At 41.6% G+C, this 15,917-nt stretch overlaps 1 protein-coding gene across 6 annotated transcripts in view; it reads left to right on the top strand.

Annotated features, from left to right (window-relative positions):
- Nucleotides 1–15,917, top strand: part of LOC121290443 (inactive N-acetylated-alpha-linked acidic dipeptidase-like protein 2) — a 999,957-nt gene that overhangs the window by 885,025 nt on the left and 99,015 nt on the right. For all 6 annotated transcript variants that reach the window (XM_041210891.1, XM_041210883.1, XM_041210898.1 and 3 more), the window contains one exon: nt 5,134–5,229. In XM_041210891.1, the coding sequence (XP_041066825.1) occupies nt 5,134–5,229 (96 nt within the window). The remainder of the gene's footprint in view (nt 1–5,133; nt 5,230–15,917) is intronic.

Here is a 15,917-nt window from a genome sequence, read left to right as displayed (position 1 = left end):
TTTTTAGGTATGCCTGGTGCTGCTCCTGGCATGCTCTCCTGCCCTCTTCATTGAACCAGGGTTGAGCCCCCGACTTGATGGCAATGGTAGAGTGGAAATACGCCAGACTATGATGTTACAGATTGTGATTGTATACAGTCCTGCTGCTGCTGATGGCCCATGGAGCCTCATGGATGCCCAGTCATGAATTGTGAAGGAAGATGTAGATACAGAAATTATTAGCCATCTATATAGAAAGGGGGTGACACATGGCTGCAGGCATCAAAAGAGGTCGAGATATATTTAACTCTAAATCGAGACCTGTTTAAAATTACAAAGAGGACATGACTACTGTAATATACGTAAATCGGAAACAAAAACAGAATTACCTGGAAAAACTCAGCAGGTCTGGCATTCACCAGACTTGGATACACCTAGTTCTGTTGAAGGGTCATGAGGACTCGAAAAGTCAACTCTTTTCTTCTCCGCTGATGCTGCTTTATCTCTGTGTAAATCGGAAACTTGTTTGATCTTAAAATGAAATGATTTCTGTAAGCAGATAGAGTGGAAACCTGTTTTAAAATGCAAAGAGACATGACCACTGTAAAATGGCTCAACCAGAGTCTCGTCTAGTTTCACAAAGAAATGCAAAGTACAGTAATAGTTCTGCATAGCTTGTATTCATATGATAATCAGAACATCTAAGTAACTGATCTGATTATAAAGTGTATAAATATATAAAACAAACTACTATTGGGGAGGCAGTCTCTCCACAAGCTGTGTCCCCCGTGTGCACACTTGTAATAAAGCTGTTTTCTTGTTTGGACCTCCACGTCTCCGTCTCTAGTGTCGCTTGAACACTACAGTTGCTACACCTGTTCAAAATCTATCCCATTTAGTACGGTGGTTGTGATACATACCACAATGGAGGGTATCCTCAGTGTGAAGACAGGACTTCTTCTCCACAAGGCCTATGCAGTGGTCACTCCTATCAATTCTGTCATGGATAGATGCATCTGCAACAGGTAGATTGGTGATGATGACATCAGGTAGGTTTATCCCGCTTGTTGGTTCCCTTATCATCTCCTACAAACCCAGTCTAGCAGCTATGTCCTTCAGGACTCGGCCAGCACAGTCAGTAGTGGTGCTGCCGAGTCACCCCGGTGATTGACATTGAAGTTCCCCATCCAGAGTACACTCTGTGCCTTTGTCACTTGCAGTACTTCTTCCAATTAGGACAATTAATAGGTTTTCTATTGTTTACCATGTAACATTATGGCTTCCATTAGCTGTGTATGCCATTTCAAATGCTGGAAAACCTTATGACTAATCTTATGGATAAATTCCATTAGCTTTTTTTTAATTTGTTTTTTTATCATTGCACCAACAAACAGGGGAATGCAGAGTGATTTTCAGTAAATGAGAAAATAAATACATGGGGCAGAATTTTGCCCTTGATGGGTGGGTGGGGCCCACCGACTCGGCAGCGGGCGGGTAGCCGATTGCCGCTGGTGAAACGGGCCCTGTCGCCATTTTAAGTGGGCAGGCCAATTAAGGCCCGCTCAGCGGGCCGCCCGACGGGAAGCGCTATGCACTTCCTGTGCGGGGGAGGGAGGAATTCCCCAACTGTCAGAGTGCGCACATCTCCTTGAGACTAAGTGCTGTCTCAGGGAGATCACTCACAGTGTTTCAAATGTCAAAAATAGAGTAATAGAAAAATTATTAACATGTCCCTCTCACGTGACAATGTCACACGAGATGGGACATGTTAATAAATATCCCAAAAACTTTATTAAACTTTTTTAAAACAGACCTGAAACCTCATCCACTGGCGGGATGAGGTTTCATGTTTTTACAGAAGCCCGCTGGGGCTCCTGGCCTGCCCACCAACCTTAAGGTTGGACAGGCAGTGCCTTTAATTGGCTTAACTACCCTGTCAATGGCCTCAATTGGCCATTGACAGGTCGGCGGGCGGACAGCTAATCGCACTGCCTTCCAGAATATTTAAATGGGGCGGGAAGATGTTGGCGGGTTTCCCGCGTCATTTTCGCATCGGCGAGCGGGCCCCGCCCCCAGCTCAGCGACAGAAAAATTCTGTCCATGATCACAGATCATGATCATATAAATTGATCTAATGCTTTCTATGTGCAATGTTAATAGATCTTACATATTTACAATGATTTTACACCTGTAAGACTTCACGTGGGCAATTCTTCAATCTGTCTACCAGATGGATAAAGCTTATTGCTTAATGGGAAAACAATGGACAATAAATTACTAATGGAAAGTTCAATTAATTGGAACCACAAAAAAACATCATGCCAAGTATGTTGTTGGTGTTTCTGTCCCGTCCAACCCTTCCCCAGATAAAAAAAACAACAAAGAATTTTGGTCTTGTGCTCAGAAGCCAAACCCAGACCATTTTCATAAAAGAAAAAGACTGCAGATGCTGGAAATCTAAAATTAAAGCAGAAGATACTAGAAAAACCCCGCAGGCCTGGCAGCATCCTTGGAGAGCGAAACAGAGTTAACGTTTCGAGTCCCTATGACTCTTCTTCAGCTCTATGGACTCGAGACATTAAGTCTGTTCCTCTTTCCATATTTGCTGCCAGACCTGAGTTTTCCCAGACCATTTTCAGTTGCTATTTTCCAGCGATCACAAGATAATTACGGTGAGACCCATCTTAGATTATCTTTTCAGAAAGGACCTACATTCCCTATTTCAACATTAATTGTTTCTGAATGATTCCAGGTTTTTCATCACTTCAGCTGGAAATTCATTCCATATGTCAGTCCTAAATTTGCCTTTCATTAGTCTTAACCTGTGCCCCTTTGTCATAATCTCCCAAGTTATTTAAATCAATAATCCTGGTTTACGTTTTCCATATCCTTAACTACCTTGTAGATCTCTTTAACCTCACCTTTCAGATGTCTCATTTGGAAAGCCTAAGGCCTAGTTTTTAAAGCACTAACATCCTACCAAGTCTCCAATATGTCAGTCCAGGATTCTCACACTTATTACAAGCTGAAAGTATGCTGCCCACCATATTTTTTTTAGGCAAAAAAGTACAAGTTTTGTGGTCCCACGCTTGAAATAGGCATTAACTGCTAAAATAAGGATTCAAATGTCTGGCTGAGACAACCTCTTGAACATTGGGTTGCCCTAGGCATTGAGCTGGCTTCGTTCAGTAAACACAGGCTTATGTGAGGCTTAACAGCAACACTTAAAACAACAGCTGAAGGCTGCTACCAGCCATGTAAGTGCATAAAATATACTTGCCTGAATGTGAAGCTAGGAGAACTGTCTCTAAATCCAAACTATATGGGCTGTTGTGGCCCAGTTGTGCAACTGCCACCACACCCAATGACACAACACTATCAGCATTGCTATTCACCTGATGCTGATCACCTCCTCCATCCATTTTCCTGATTGACACCAACCCATGCTCAGAATTCTTGTCGCCTCTGTCGTATTCAGTTGTCCAATTGTTAGGTGTTGATTTTGCTTGTCTGTTAACTGTTCTCTGATCTCTCTATGCTGTTAGCCTAGCCTAGGTGTGGTGACTGAAAAAGAGAAACTAAACTGAAGCAAAAAGTTGTAAGCGTGAAAACAGACTTTTTAAAGTGTTGAATAAAAACTCATGTTCAGACATAGAAACCTGATGTGTGTCATCCCTGCGTATCTCCAAGGCATAAAACACAACAGCCTTATTCCCAGCCTATTTTGAGGAGTTTCCTGAGAGCCCCTGCTGGCATGGTACTGGTCCAATTTTGAGTTATCTTCTCCAGTGAACACCTGACTCGATGGTATTGATTCCTGAGGCTCAGTATTACATGCCCCTCAGACCTATTTGTTCCCTGCACCACATTCATCAGAATTGACAAAAGGCAATAAGACCTGAAAGGTTGTTCCCACCATCCTTTCTCTTCAAACACTGCCTAACCTGCTTAGCCTGTGACTGAAGAACTTGATAAAATTATTCCAAATAAAAGAGAAATCCAGATGGCTGCATTTGTATATCAGGAAACAGGGTACAAAAAATACTGAGGTTTTCCATAAAAAATTGTTTCAAATGTAGCAGTGTCTCAGTATATCTGACATCTATCTGAAGCTTTCAATTTGTCTCAAAATTGCTCTAATTTCTTTCATGAAGCACCTTTTATGCCTTTTTGACATCAAAGTAGCTTTTTGTTTTTTTAGGCAATGTTACACATGGATGCACTCTGGATTGTCAAATCAGAGAAAAAAATGCTTTACATTTAAGTTTTATCTTTCACTCCATTCTGCTTGGAGAAACAGACTATGTTATTCCTCACAAAATTCCTTGTTATAATTTTGATGTGCCCTGTAAAACTGTGTACTGTAACCTGGCCCCCTTTGTCCTCTCCCAGCTCAGTTGCTTTGACACCCTCATGCCTTAGTTACCGCTAGACTTGACGATTCCAATTCGCTCTCAACTGGTCTCCAATATTCTATCCTCCCTAAACATAAGGTAATCCAAAATTTTGTAGCTGGCATCTTAACTTGCACTAAGTCTGATTCCCCTTTCACGCCCATGCTCGCTGACCTACGTTGGCTCGCACTAAGCAACATGTTGATTTTAAAATTCACATCCTTATTTTCAAACCTCCCAATGGCCTCACCCTCCTTATCCCTGTAATGTCCTCCAACCCCACAACTCTCTGAGATATCGGTGTTAATCTAATTCTGGCCTCTTGTGCATTCCCAGTTATAATTGCTGCACCATTGATGGCCGTGCCTTCAGTTGTCCATAGGCTGTAAGGTCTGGAATACCCCCACTCCCCTACCTAAACACATACTACTCTGCCTCTCTACCTGGAATTCCTCCTCTAACATTCTTGTTAAAACCAGCTCTTTGATTAAGCATTTGGTCATCGGACCTAATACCTCCTTATGTGGCTTGGTGTTGTACATTTATAATACTTATGTGAAACATGTTGAAACATTTTCCACTATTAAAGGTGCTATATATGTTGTTCTTATTGAATCCTATCACTACCCATAAAGCACCTTCCCATGATTGGAGAAGAATATAATGGGCATTGCTGTAAAGCATTCCAAATAATATGCAAATGCAAACAAAACACATTAATTGCACAATCTCAGTTCTGTTTGGTTTTGCTTTTTCACAGGGTCCAGGATTTCTATCTGAAGCACTGCTGATTCACGATGCATCAATGGTGGAGGCTTTAGATCCCTCCTTTAATCTTCATGAAACTATTGCTAAGGTAAGAATATTTTTCCCAGCCTGGAAACTAAAAGACCAGGGCCAGGGGTGCACATGACTTTTGCACTTGGCTCACCATATATGAACTTGTAATGTTTTTTTTATACTGTAGTGGTATATCATTATTGAGATGAATTGTGGGTATTTGATGCACAATACCAGAGTATTTGCTTTAATTTTTAGACTCCTTGATTAACAGGTTTCATTTCAAAAGATCATTGTTTGAATACAGACCTGTTGTAGATCCCTTCTTGGGTTCAGTGGCATTAGTTGCTTCTATAAGTAGTCTGAGCATTTTACTTTTGAAGGGGTTGGCTCTCATTCTGCCGTATCCGCTTGTTTGATAGTATTACCCAGGGATGTAACAACAGTATTTCCTTGTGAGCTGGACCAGGTGCACATGACTTTTGCATGTAAATTTCTTCTTCTCCAAGGCAAACTGAATAAACGTTTGGTGAAATGAGACTTGATTTGAATCATTGAGCTTCATTATTTGCCACCAGTTAAACATATAGAACAAGAGTTATAATCAGATTCCATTATTTCTGGGAATACATCTTGATTTTGCATAATGTGTAAAATAATGACAAGGCTACTCTATACCACTTCAGCATGTGTTTTTATTCACCTTAAAAACTATTTTTCTAACACTACCCTCCAGCATTCCATCCTTCTTGCAGCCTTAAGGTTTCACAGGTTCTTCTCTTTTGAAAAGCTTGATTCCATTGTCAGCTGAATCTCATTGCCACAGCAGCAATGAATGTGAACAATAACATGAATGATAAAATTATCTTTATTGTTTCCATCAATGCTGGTTGAGATGTCCTTCTGAAACCTACATCTGTCAACCCATTGTTCTGTAAGTTTAATCAAGAATTAATTTTCACTTCTAACATAATACACCAAGATCCTTCATAGCAACATAGGACAAAAATTTTTGCTCAGCGGGCAGGCGTGCGTGCACCTGACCCACTCGAGCGTGAAATGACGCGCGTTGACGTCAGCCTTGCGTGCCAACATCAATGTACAATTACATGATAATTCGGTCGGGGGGGCGAGCACTGGAGTCGGCAGCACACACACTAACAATTAACAGGCCTGTTAAGGCAATTAAGTAATCAATTAACATAATTTTTTTGCTGCCTGTCCAACCTAATGGTTGGCGGGCAGGCGAAAAGGCCAAGCAGCCTTTGCAATTTTTGGAAACCTCATCCATGGGCAGGATGAAGTTTCCAAAAGCAAATAAAAATAAAATAAAAACTTTAAATTTTCATTAATAGCATGTCCCTGCTTATGTGACAGAGTCACATGAGGGGACATGTTTCATTACATTTTTATTTTCTTTGTTATTTTTCTTTATATCTCTTCATCTCCCTGAGGCAGCTCTGTTCCTCAGGGAGATTATGCAGCACTCATTCACCCCCTCCAAAGCCTACCCCCCCCCCCCCAATGGCACAGGCAGCGCAGTTGGCTTCCCACCCATCCCTACCCACCTGCGAAGGGCAAAATTCTGCCCATAATCTGAAATCCCAAAAATGGGACAATGATCACCACGTCACCACCAACTGTTTAAATCGATGAGCTGTAGTATGGTCCTCTTAGAATAAAAGCATGCGTGAGTATCCACCGTGTCTGTGTTAATGTGCATTATTTTCTGCAATTACTTTTGTTCTGTTTACTAGTTTATAGAATACTATACGGTTGTTTGCAGGTGCATGAATTGATATTGTCAACCTTACACTGTGCATTATTTGTCTCTGCTGTTGCTACTAGTGGTCATTGCTGAAGTGTATAAGGTATATAGACATACAGGGCTTCAATTGCATCCTTAGCAGAGTGGTGTACAAAGAAAGAGTGATTGCTGAAATATTCCCTAATTTTGGATAGAATAATACTTGGAGCAGCACCATAAACGGATGAATAGTTCATTAGTGGTATTGAAAGAAAGACTTGCAAACTAATAGTGCTTTTCATGACCTCACAACATCCCAAAGCACTTTATAACTAATAAAGTACTTTTGAATTGTAGTCACTGTTGTAATGTAGAAAATACAATAGTCAATTTTCACAGTGTAAACTCCAAAAACAGCAATCAGAAAATGACCAGATAACTTTTTTTGTGTTATTGAGGAATAAGTAGTGGCCAAGGCACTGGTTATAACTCCCTTGTTCATCTTTGAATAGTGACATGGGACCTTTTCCATCCACCTGAGAGAACAGACAGGTCAAAAACAGAATTACCAGGAAAAGCTCGGCAGGTCTGGCAGCATTGGCGGAGAAAAAAAGAGTTGACGTTTCGAGTCCTCATGACCCTTCAACAGAACTAGATGAATCCAAGGAGAGGGGTGAAATATAAGCTGGTTTAAGGTGGGGTGGGGTGTTGGGTGGGGGGTGAGAAGTGGAGGGGGGGCTGTGGTTGTAGGGGCAAGCAAGCAGTGATAGGAGCAGATAATCAAAAGATGTCACAGACGAAAGAACAAAAGAACACAGAAGTGTTGAAGTTGGTGATATTATCTAAACAAATGTGCTAATTAAGAATGGATGGTAGGGCACTCAAGGTATAGCTCTAGTGGGGGTGGGGGGGCATAAAAGAGTTAAAAATAATGGAAATAGGTGGGAAAAGAAAAATCTATATAAATTATTGGAAAAAACAAATCCCCACCCCCTTTCTGTTTCTTCCCCCTTCCTTTTGTTCTTTCCAATAATTTATATAGATTTTTCTTTTCCCACCTATTTCCATTATTTTTAAATCTTTTATGCCCCCCCACCCCCACTAGAGCTATACCTTGAGTGCCCTGCCATCCATTCTTAATTAGCACATTCATTTAGATAATATCACCAACTTCAACACCTCTGTGTTCTTTTGTCTGTGACATCTTTTGATTATCTGCTCCTATCACTGCTTGCTTGTCCCTACAACCACACCCCCCCCTCCACTTCTCTTCACCCACCCAACCCCCCACCCCACTTTAAACCAGCTTATATTTCACCCCTCTCCTTGGATTCATCTAGTTCTGTTGAAGGGTCATGAGGACTCGAAACGTCAACTCTTTTCTTCTCCGCCGATGCTGCCAGACCTGCTGAGTTTTTCCAGCTAATTCTGTTTTTGTTTTGGATTTCCAGCATCCGCAGTTTTTTGTTTTTAGAACAGACAGGTCCTTGATTTAATACCTCATTTGAAAGACAACATCTCTGACACTGCAGTACTCCATCAGCACTACACTGGATTGTTAGGATAGATTTTTTTGCTCAAGTCCCTGAAGTAGACATGAACTAACATTCTTCTGCCTCATTATACCAGTGTTTTTTATTGTTAAAAAGAATTAAGAAAAAAATGCTCTATGAAATCTGAAAACTAATCAATCAATTTAGCTGTCAGCTATGACAATTGTATGTGATCATGAATGCATGAATTCATTTTTGGCAAAGAGGCTATAATGTGGATTTCTTCTTCTGCAGAGTAGCAGTTAACAATAAACACACGTGCACAAGCTTTAAATGTGATGTTTGCTTTGAATTTAAAAATGGAGCTGTTTCCACACACAATGTATTCCAGATGAACAGCTTATAACTTTTGGTTTCGCAGATGAACTGTCTATTCATTGTGGGTTAACAAGAATTATTGGTAGGTGAGATAGGTAAATGTCTTCTTGTTGGCTTAATGTGTAAGTGCATTGTGTGGTGTGAAATTGTGCCATAGAGACCAAGATGGTCTGATTCAGTCATTGTCCTATGTTGTTGGTTAATCTAAAATGGAGTAGTGGTAGTGGAAGCACCATAGTTAGCTTCAGCACCTCGAGACTATAGAATTGAAACGTTTTTTTCATTGATTGTGATCCAGTGACACACAGTGCTAGAAAGTATATGAATGGAAACATCAAATTCTTCTTATCGTGTCCACGGACAGTACATACATGGCCCAGCCAGAACTGGACACATTTTTGCGCCTTGTTGTTAAATTCGGCAAGATCTGCAACAGTGCAGGGTTCCTCTAGCGATAGGCATTGCAGGAGATGTTGCATAGTCTGTGGCTTAGTTCCACATTCACAAGTTGTCGGGCTGGTTGTATATCCCCATTTGCTTAGTGACACCTTTGAACGACCTACACCAGTCCTAAGTCTGTTAAGGCACTTCCAGGTTGCCCAGTTGCAATTAGTTCCTGGGAGAAGGCTTTCATCTGGTAGAATTTCCATCGCTGGGGGTTATTCAAGACTGGTGAGCCAGTCTTTCCACAAGACAATGTGGGATTCAGATGGGGTTGATTGTAATGGAACAACACTGTTCATGAAGCTCTTCCTTGACTTTAGGCGGCTGAGTGTAGGAGTATGACCATGTAAAGGATGCCTCTCATCTGATGTTTAATGGAGTCGCTCTTTCTTGCTGGCTACTGTTCTTTTTATATCAGGGGAGCTATACTCACCAGGATATATAGGCTGTTGGTGTTTGTTGGTTTTAAACAACCTGTGATAAGTCGGCAACTTGCATTCAGAAAGGCATCCATCTTCTTAGCATGAATAGATCTTTCCCATGCAAGGCAGGTGTATTCGGCAGTGGAATAGCAAAGAGTAAGTGCACTGGTTTGCGATGTTTTCGAGCTTGCTCCCCACTTTGTGTTAGTGAGCTTATTCAGGATGTTGTTTTGTGCCCTCACTTTTGTCTTTGGCTTTTCGTTGTGGTTCTTGAAGGTGAGGCATCTGTCAAGGGTGACTCCTAAGTAGATAGGGTGCTCGCAATGTGTTGCTCCACACCAGGTTACTTCACAGTTTCTGAGGTGGAATGCACAAACTTGCGTCTTTGATAGGTTTGCGCAAAGGTGGTTTTCTTCATAGTAGGATGTTAGTCCCTCCAAGGCCTCAGAAAGCGTTTTCTCCACAGTGTTAAAATCAGTGCTTTGGGCAGTGACCCATAAGTCATCAGCATATATAAAATGGCATGTGACACCGTCTATAGGTTGGTCATTCGTGTAGATGTTGTACAGCAGCGGTGCAAGCACACTTCCCTGAGGAAGACCATTCTTCTGAATACGCCACCTGCTGTGCTTCCTACCTAGTTCAACATAGAACCGGCGATTCTGAAGCATGCTTTCTAACAGCTCTGTTAAATAAATATCTTTTGTCATCTCTAGGATCTTGCAGATGAGACGTCTATGGTTCATTGTACCGTATGCTGCTGACAGGTCTACAAAAATAGCACCTGTTACCATCCCTTGCTCAAAACCATCTTCGATATGTTGTGTGAGGTTGAGCAGTTGGCTTGTTGTTGATTTGCTGGGGGGAAACCTGCTTGCTTTGGAATGATCTTCTCATTTACAGTTGGTGCTACCCTATTGAGTATCAGGCGTTCAAATAGCTTATTGGTGTGGCAAAGCAGTAACATTGGCTGAAAACTCTTAGGATCTGAGGGATCATTTCCGGGCTTTAATAGTGCTATTACATGTGCCTTCTGCCAAATATTAGGTAGTTTGTGTGTTGCCAGGCAGTGGTTGAACAATTGTTGGAGCCATTTCTTTGCTTGCTGTCCACAATGCTTTATCTGCTCCATTGCTATGTTGTCAAGACCAATTGCTTTCTTGTGTTTTAGACTAGATATACCAGTTTCCAGCTCTTCCATGGTGAATGGTCCAGTGAAGCCAGGGTCATCACTGTACTTCTTCCTATCTAGTTGTGCTCTTGGTTGTTTCTTGTTGATTTTTCCATTTAGGAGCAACTGGTGTGCAACTTGGTTTGCAGACACATTTGGATGTTGGGCAGCTTTCTTGGGATTGCCTCCAAGTTTGCGTATGAGAGACCATGCCTTCTTGCTGTTTTTTGTAAGATCTGTTGTCTCTATCAAGGTGTCTCAGGTGTTTTAACGCTCTTGAGAGATACTTAACATCACCCTCTCACTAGTAGATATTGTTTCCTCTGAAAAGGGGTCAGATTCAAACATTGAGACATACTCCCAGTAGAGTTTAGCATTCTCCTTGGTGAGACCAGAGATGTAGTGTGCTCTACAACCTCAGGGATTTTCCTTCTGGCTGTTTTCTGGACAGCTTTTGCAAACAGGTTGTAGTGCTCAGGTAATGGTTTAATGCATTTAATCTTGCAGTCAAGTGCTCGCATGAACCCATTCCAATCGGCCTTCTTGAAGTCAAGCGCCTTTTGAATGGTACGACAGTTGGTAACACTGCTGCATTTACCTGGGTACCAATAGGATGGTGTTATTTCTGTAGTATTGGGTCAGTGACAAGCTTCTTGCAGAGGCCAGCAATGTCATTGCTGACAATGGCAAGATCTGGGTTATAAATACACTTGCAGCGGGCACTGTGGAAGGAGGCTGGCACTTTAGGGTCGTGGATGAGACTAAGCTGGTTAGTGTCCATCTATCCATTCTTCGACTGCTTCTCCATCGTTGTTAGACTCCTTGTATCTCCATTGGGCACTGTGGCTATTAAAGCCTCCAAAGATGATCTGTGGTTTACTGTGCAGGTTGGGTACAGAGTTAGAGAAGCTGAAATCTGTGCCAGGTGGCTTGAACACTGAGGTCACTACTACTTTGCTCAGCTCTATAGTTAGAATTTTGATGTTGTCCTCTGTTTTAGAAATGGCTTCTACAACTGAACCAGCTCTAACAAATACAGCACTGCCGTATTGTTGATGAGGTCTTTCAATGACATAAGATGAGAAAACCCCAGGGCCAGTTTCTACTCACTAGGTTCGCAAATGATGAATGGGAATTTCAGAACTTTGAGAAGAGGCGAGTTGAGGGAAAGGATTGTGTCAGTAAAAGTTAAATTATTTCCTAGCTAGAAAATAACTTGTGTCAAACTGTGAGCACAGCACTTAATTGGCTTTCTAATGACCACAAATGCAAAATATAGTTTTTTTTTTATGTTCTATGCTTTGCAGCAATGTCCAAACATTTCCTCTTAGTCGACCACTCATTTGCTTATTTAGGAACATTTGGATCACATATAAAAAGCTGGATGGGCTACCAATAACATTGCTACTAACACTGGAAATCTACATGGGATGTCCTGGAGTTTCTTCCTCATTTCTTCCACCTGCCCCTCAAACTGGCATTCTCCTTTCTCCCATTCCATACTAACATGAGTCTTTCTCTTCACCCTTCATGTTGCTGTCCTCAGCTAGTCAGCTCCCCCTGCTCCTGACAGCAATCAATACCTGTAGTCAGAGGAAAGAAGCCAGGAACTACACTAAAGGGCTCGATGAGAGGGAGTGAGCCAGGGACAACCTCCCATATATACTGGCTTGGATACCTTAAGCTGTAAGTGTTTGGATGTTGATGTCCTAAAGTTAAGCAAAATAAATATTTCATTTTTCATGTTGGCCTGCACCTCTGTTTGAATAAAATAAACACTTAATTATGCTAATGGGGGTCATTAACAAAGGACTTACTGCCAGGCAGCACTGCACTAAGTATTAATGTTACTAATGTCTCCTTGTGACTATGAACATTGCCTCTAGGTTTTAAACGGATCTTTAATTTCCACAGGGGAATCAGAATCAGGCACCTAACTTCATATTGAATTTCCATATTCCAATTCCACCCTCTACAATACAAACATGCTGCAGAATTAGAATAAACTTGGAGCACAGGACGGGTTTCTTGTAGGAAACAGTGAACTTTATTTTACAGACTCTAAATGAGACTACATGCTTGTTCCAAGACCAAGGCTAAAAAGCTCCGCCCCTAAGATTCCCCACGCTTAGGGATAATTGGTCTATACAGTCACGTGGTCCCCACAACAGTTAAAAAAAAATGGTTTAACTTACTATTGCTACATTCCTCCCCCTTTAATTTTGTATTACCCTCTTATTTACAAAAACATCTTAACCCATAATATACACAATTATATACAGTTAATGCCATTATAAATTTAGTCTTTGAAGAGGTGTTTGGATTCAGGTAGAGTGACACAACTCTACAACTGGAAATACTTTCATTGGATCAACTTGCACAGGAACTGCAGCTTAGGAGACATCCCTAGAAGCTGGCAGTACAGAATTATTTATTTCAACAGAGACATCAGGTATGTCTATTCTTTGTCCATCTGGCACCTCAGGGGTCAAAGTTTCGACTTTGATTTCAGGTGGATTAACTGGTTGTTGGAAGATTTCTCGACTTATGAGATCCACAAGTTTCCTAACAATCCTGTTTTCCACTTCTACCTGATAAGATAAAGGTCCAGTTTCAGAGACGATCAGGGACCCATCTCAGTCCAGTTGCAAAATCTTGTACAGTAAATTTCCCACAGTAAACTCTCAACTTTTACTGTAAACGTCATGATTCACTTTCTGACTCCCCTGGTTTCTCTCCACCTTCCCCTCTAAATTGGGGAATACTATACTCAATCTTGTACGAAGTCAGTGCTTCATTAATAATTCTGAAGGTTTTAAACCGGTGGTCGCATAAGGAGTTGTGCGATAGCTGAACAGGAATTTTGAAATTCATGTTTCTAATGTTTCCTTTCACACTTTCTTCGTGCCTGTTTTATAGTTTTGTACTGCTCTTTCTGCTAACCCATTAGATGAGGGGTGATATGGTGCTGCTCTGATGTGTTTAATCCCATTTAGGTTCACAAATCGTTGGAATTCAGTGCGAGTGAAAGTACCATTGTCTGACACAACTTCAGGTAAACCGTGAACACCGAAACTCTGGTGAAATTTTTCAATGGTTGCAGAGGAAATAGGTGATCTCACTTTAAATAGGTCCATCCGTTTGGAATGTGCGCTGATAATCACGAGAAACATGGTACCTAGAAATGGACCTATATAGTCTATATGTAGTCTAACCCCGGGTCGACCAGGCCACTTCCACGGATGCAGTGGAGCTGAAATGGGCAACTTCTGCTGTTGCTGGCATTGGAGTCAGTGTTTCACCGCTTTTTCTATATTGCTGTCTATACTTGGCCACGAGATATAACTTCATGTGAGCATCTTCATTTTTGAACTACCAGGATGCGCACTATGAAGTTCTCCAAATAATGGTTCTCTTCCTTGCACAGGGATAACTATTCTTGCTCCCCATAACGAGATACCATCTTGACAATTCAGTTCAGATCTATGTACAAAGGATGGTTTTAATTCTTCAGGAACTTGTGCATTTGACCATCCTTGTAATACTTGTTCACGGATTCTTGCTAAAATTGTACCCCAGTTCACCCAATTCTTTATCTGTCTCGCGCAGACTGGTGAAGAGTCCAGGAAATTCAACGTAAGTACTACCTCTTGAGGCACTGTTACCTATGTAACACTATTGGACAAAGGGAGATGACTGAGGGCGCCTGCATTTGCTAAAGGCACACCTGGACGGTGCATAAAAGTGTACTCGTATGCCAACAAAATTAAGCCCACCTTTGAATTCTAGCAGAGGCAATTGGTAGGATTGCCTTATCTTCACTAAACAATCCGAACAGTGGTTTGTCTCATCTTTCATTTGATTTTACGGTTGGTCAAATTTCTCTCTGGTGAAATCTTAACTTGGTTCCATTCAGGGGTTGAGTTGGCCATTTGCATTTTGGAAAGTTTCATGACTTTTCCTTCTAATGCCTCTTTTGCTCCATCAATTGATTCCTCAGTTCTTCTGTCCCTTGTTTGTAACTTTTAGCTTCCTCTTGGTACATTGAACATTGTCAGGTTTTTTTTGTCCCAATTGTTTCTTCAGCTGCTTCAGAGTGGCACTGCATTTGTTTCACTTCTTTTCATGATTTTCCTGAGGAACCAATTCTGACATGAGGGATCCTTGCATCCTGCGAAGGTCCTTCGGTTCTTCTATCTCTATTGTCAATTCAGGATTTCTTCTTGTCCTGACCTGAAAAATTTCTGACCAGTTTAGTTTGATTTCCTTCAACCAATCACGGCCCAGAGGTCTAGGGTACTTCTCCTGGTACAATAGTTATTGACAGCTGAGCTGTCAGTTGCCTGTATATACAGGTACAGGGGTGATGCCTTTAACCTGTATTGCTTCTCCTGTATATGTTTTTAAGTGAGCAGCAGTTTTCTCCAAACTCAATGGCTGGGCACCTTCTCTGAGGCATTTAAAGATGTGTTCTCCCACCACAGCCACACAAAAGAGCATGTTGTTCTCCCAGCACTATGGCCAATGCTCTTGTGTCTGCCTCCGTGAGCAGAGGCTTTTCATTTATTTAGTGTAACAGTGATTGGTTCAGTTTTCCTGATCTCCAGATTGTGTAGGGAATAAACGTCAACCTCAGTGACCTCTGGCTCTTCTATATTGGGCACTTCATTTAACTTGACTTGCTGTCTGAATGGCTGCCTTGACCAAGCCCTACACTGTTTAATAACATCCCCTTTCTTGTGGCAGCAGTGGCATTCTGCCTCTTTAAATCTACAGATTTTGGGTGCATGATTTCCCTTGCAATGGTAACACTGTAACATCTGGGTTACTGATGAGCTGCTTCCAGCATTTCTTTTTGTTTTTCTAGTGGTAGGGACCGTGTCCCGCTTCGTGGTCACCTCCTTCATCTTTGCAACACGCCCGGCGCCGTTCTCGCCCTAGCTGCACAATGGCGCCATGTTGCTTTCCATTGCTAGCGCTACCTCCATGGTGTGCTTCAGGTCTATCTCAACTTGTGCAAGCAAATGCCATTGAATGGCGTCATCTTTTATGCTGCAAACCAACCAATCTCGCAACACGTCATTTAAGGTATCTCTGAAGTCACGGTGC

Source organism: Carcharodon carcharias, chromosome 2 (assembly GCF_017639515.1).
Source record: "Carcharodon carcharias isolate sCarCar2 chromosome 2, sCarCar2.pri, whole genome shotgun sequence".
NCBI lineage: Eukaryota > Metazoa > Chordata > Chondrichthyes > Lamniformes > Lamnidae > Carcharodon > Carcharodon carcharias.
This window is presented reverse-complemented; position numbering and strand designations above follow the sequence as displayed.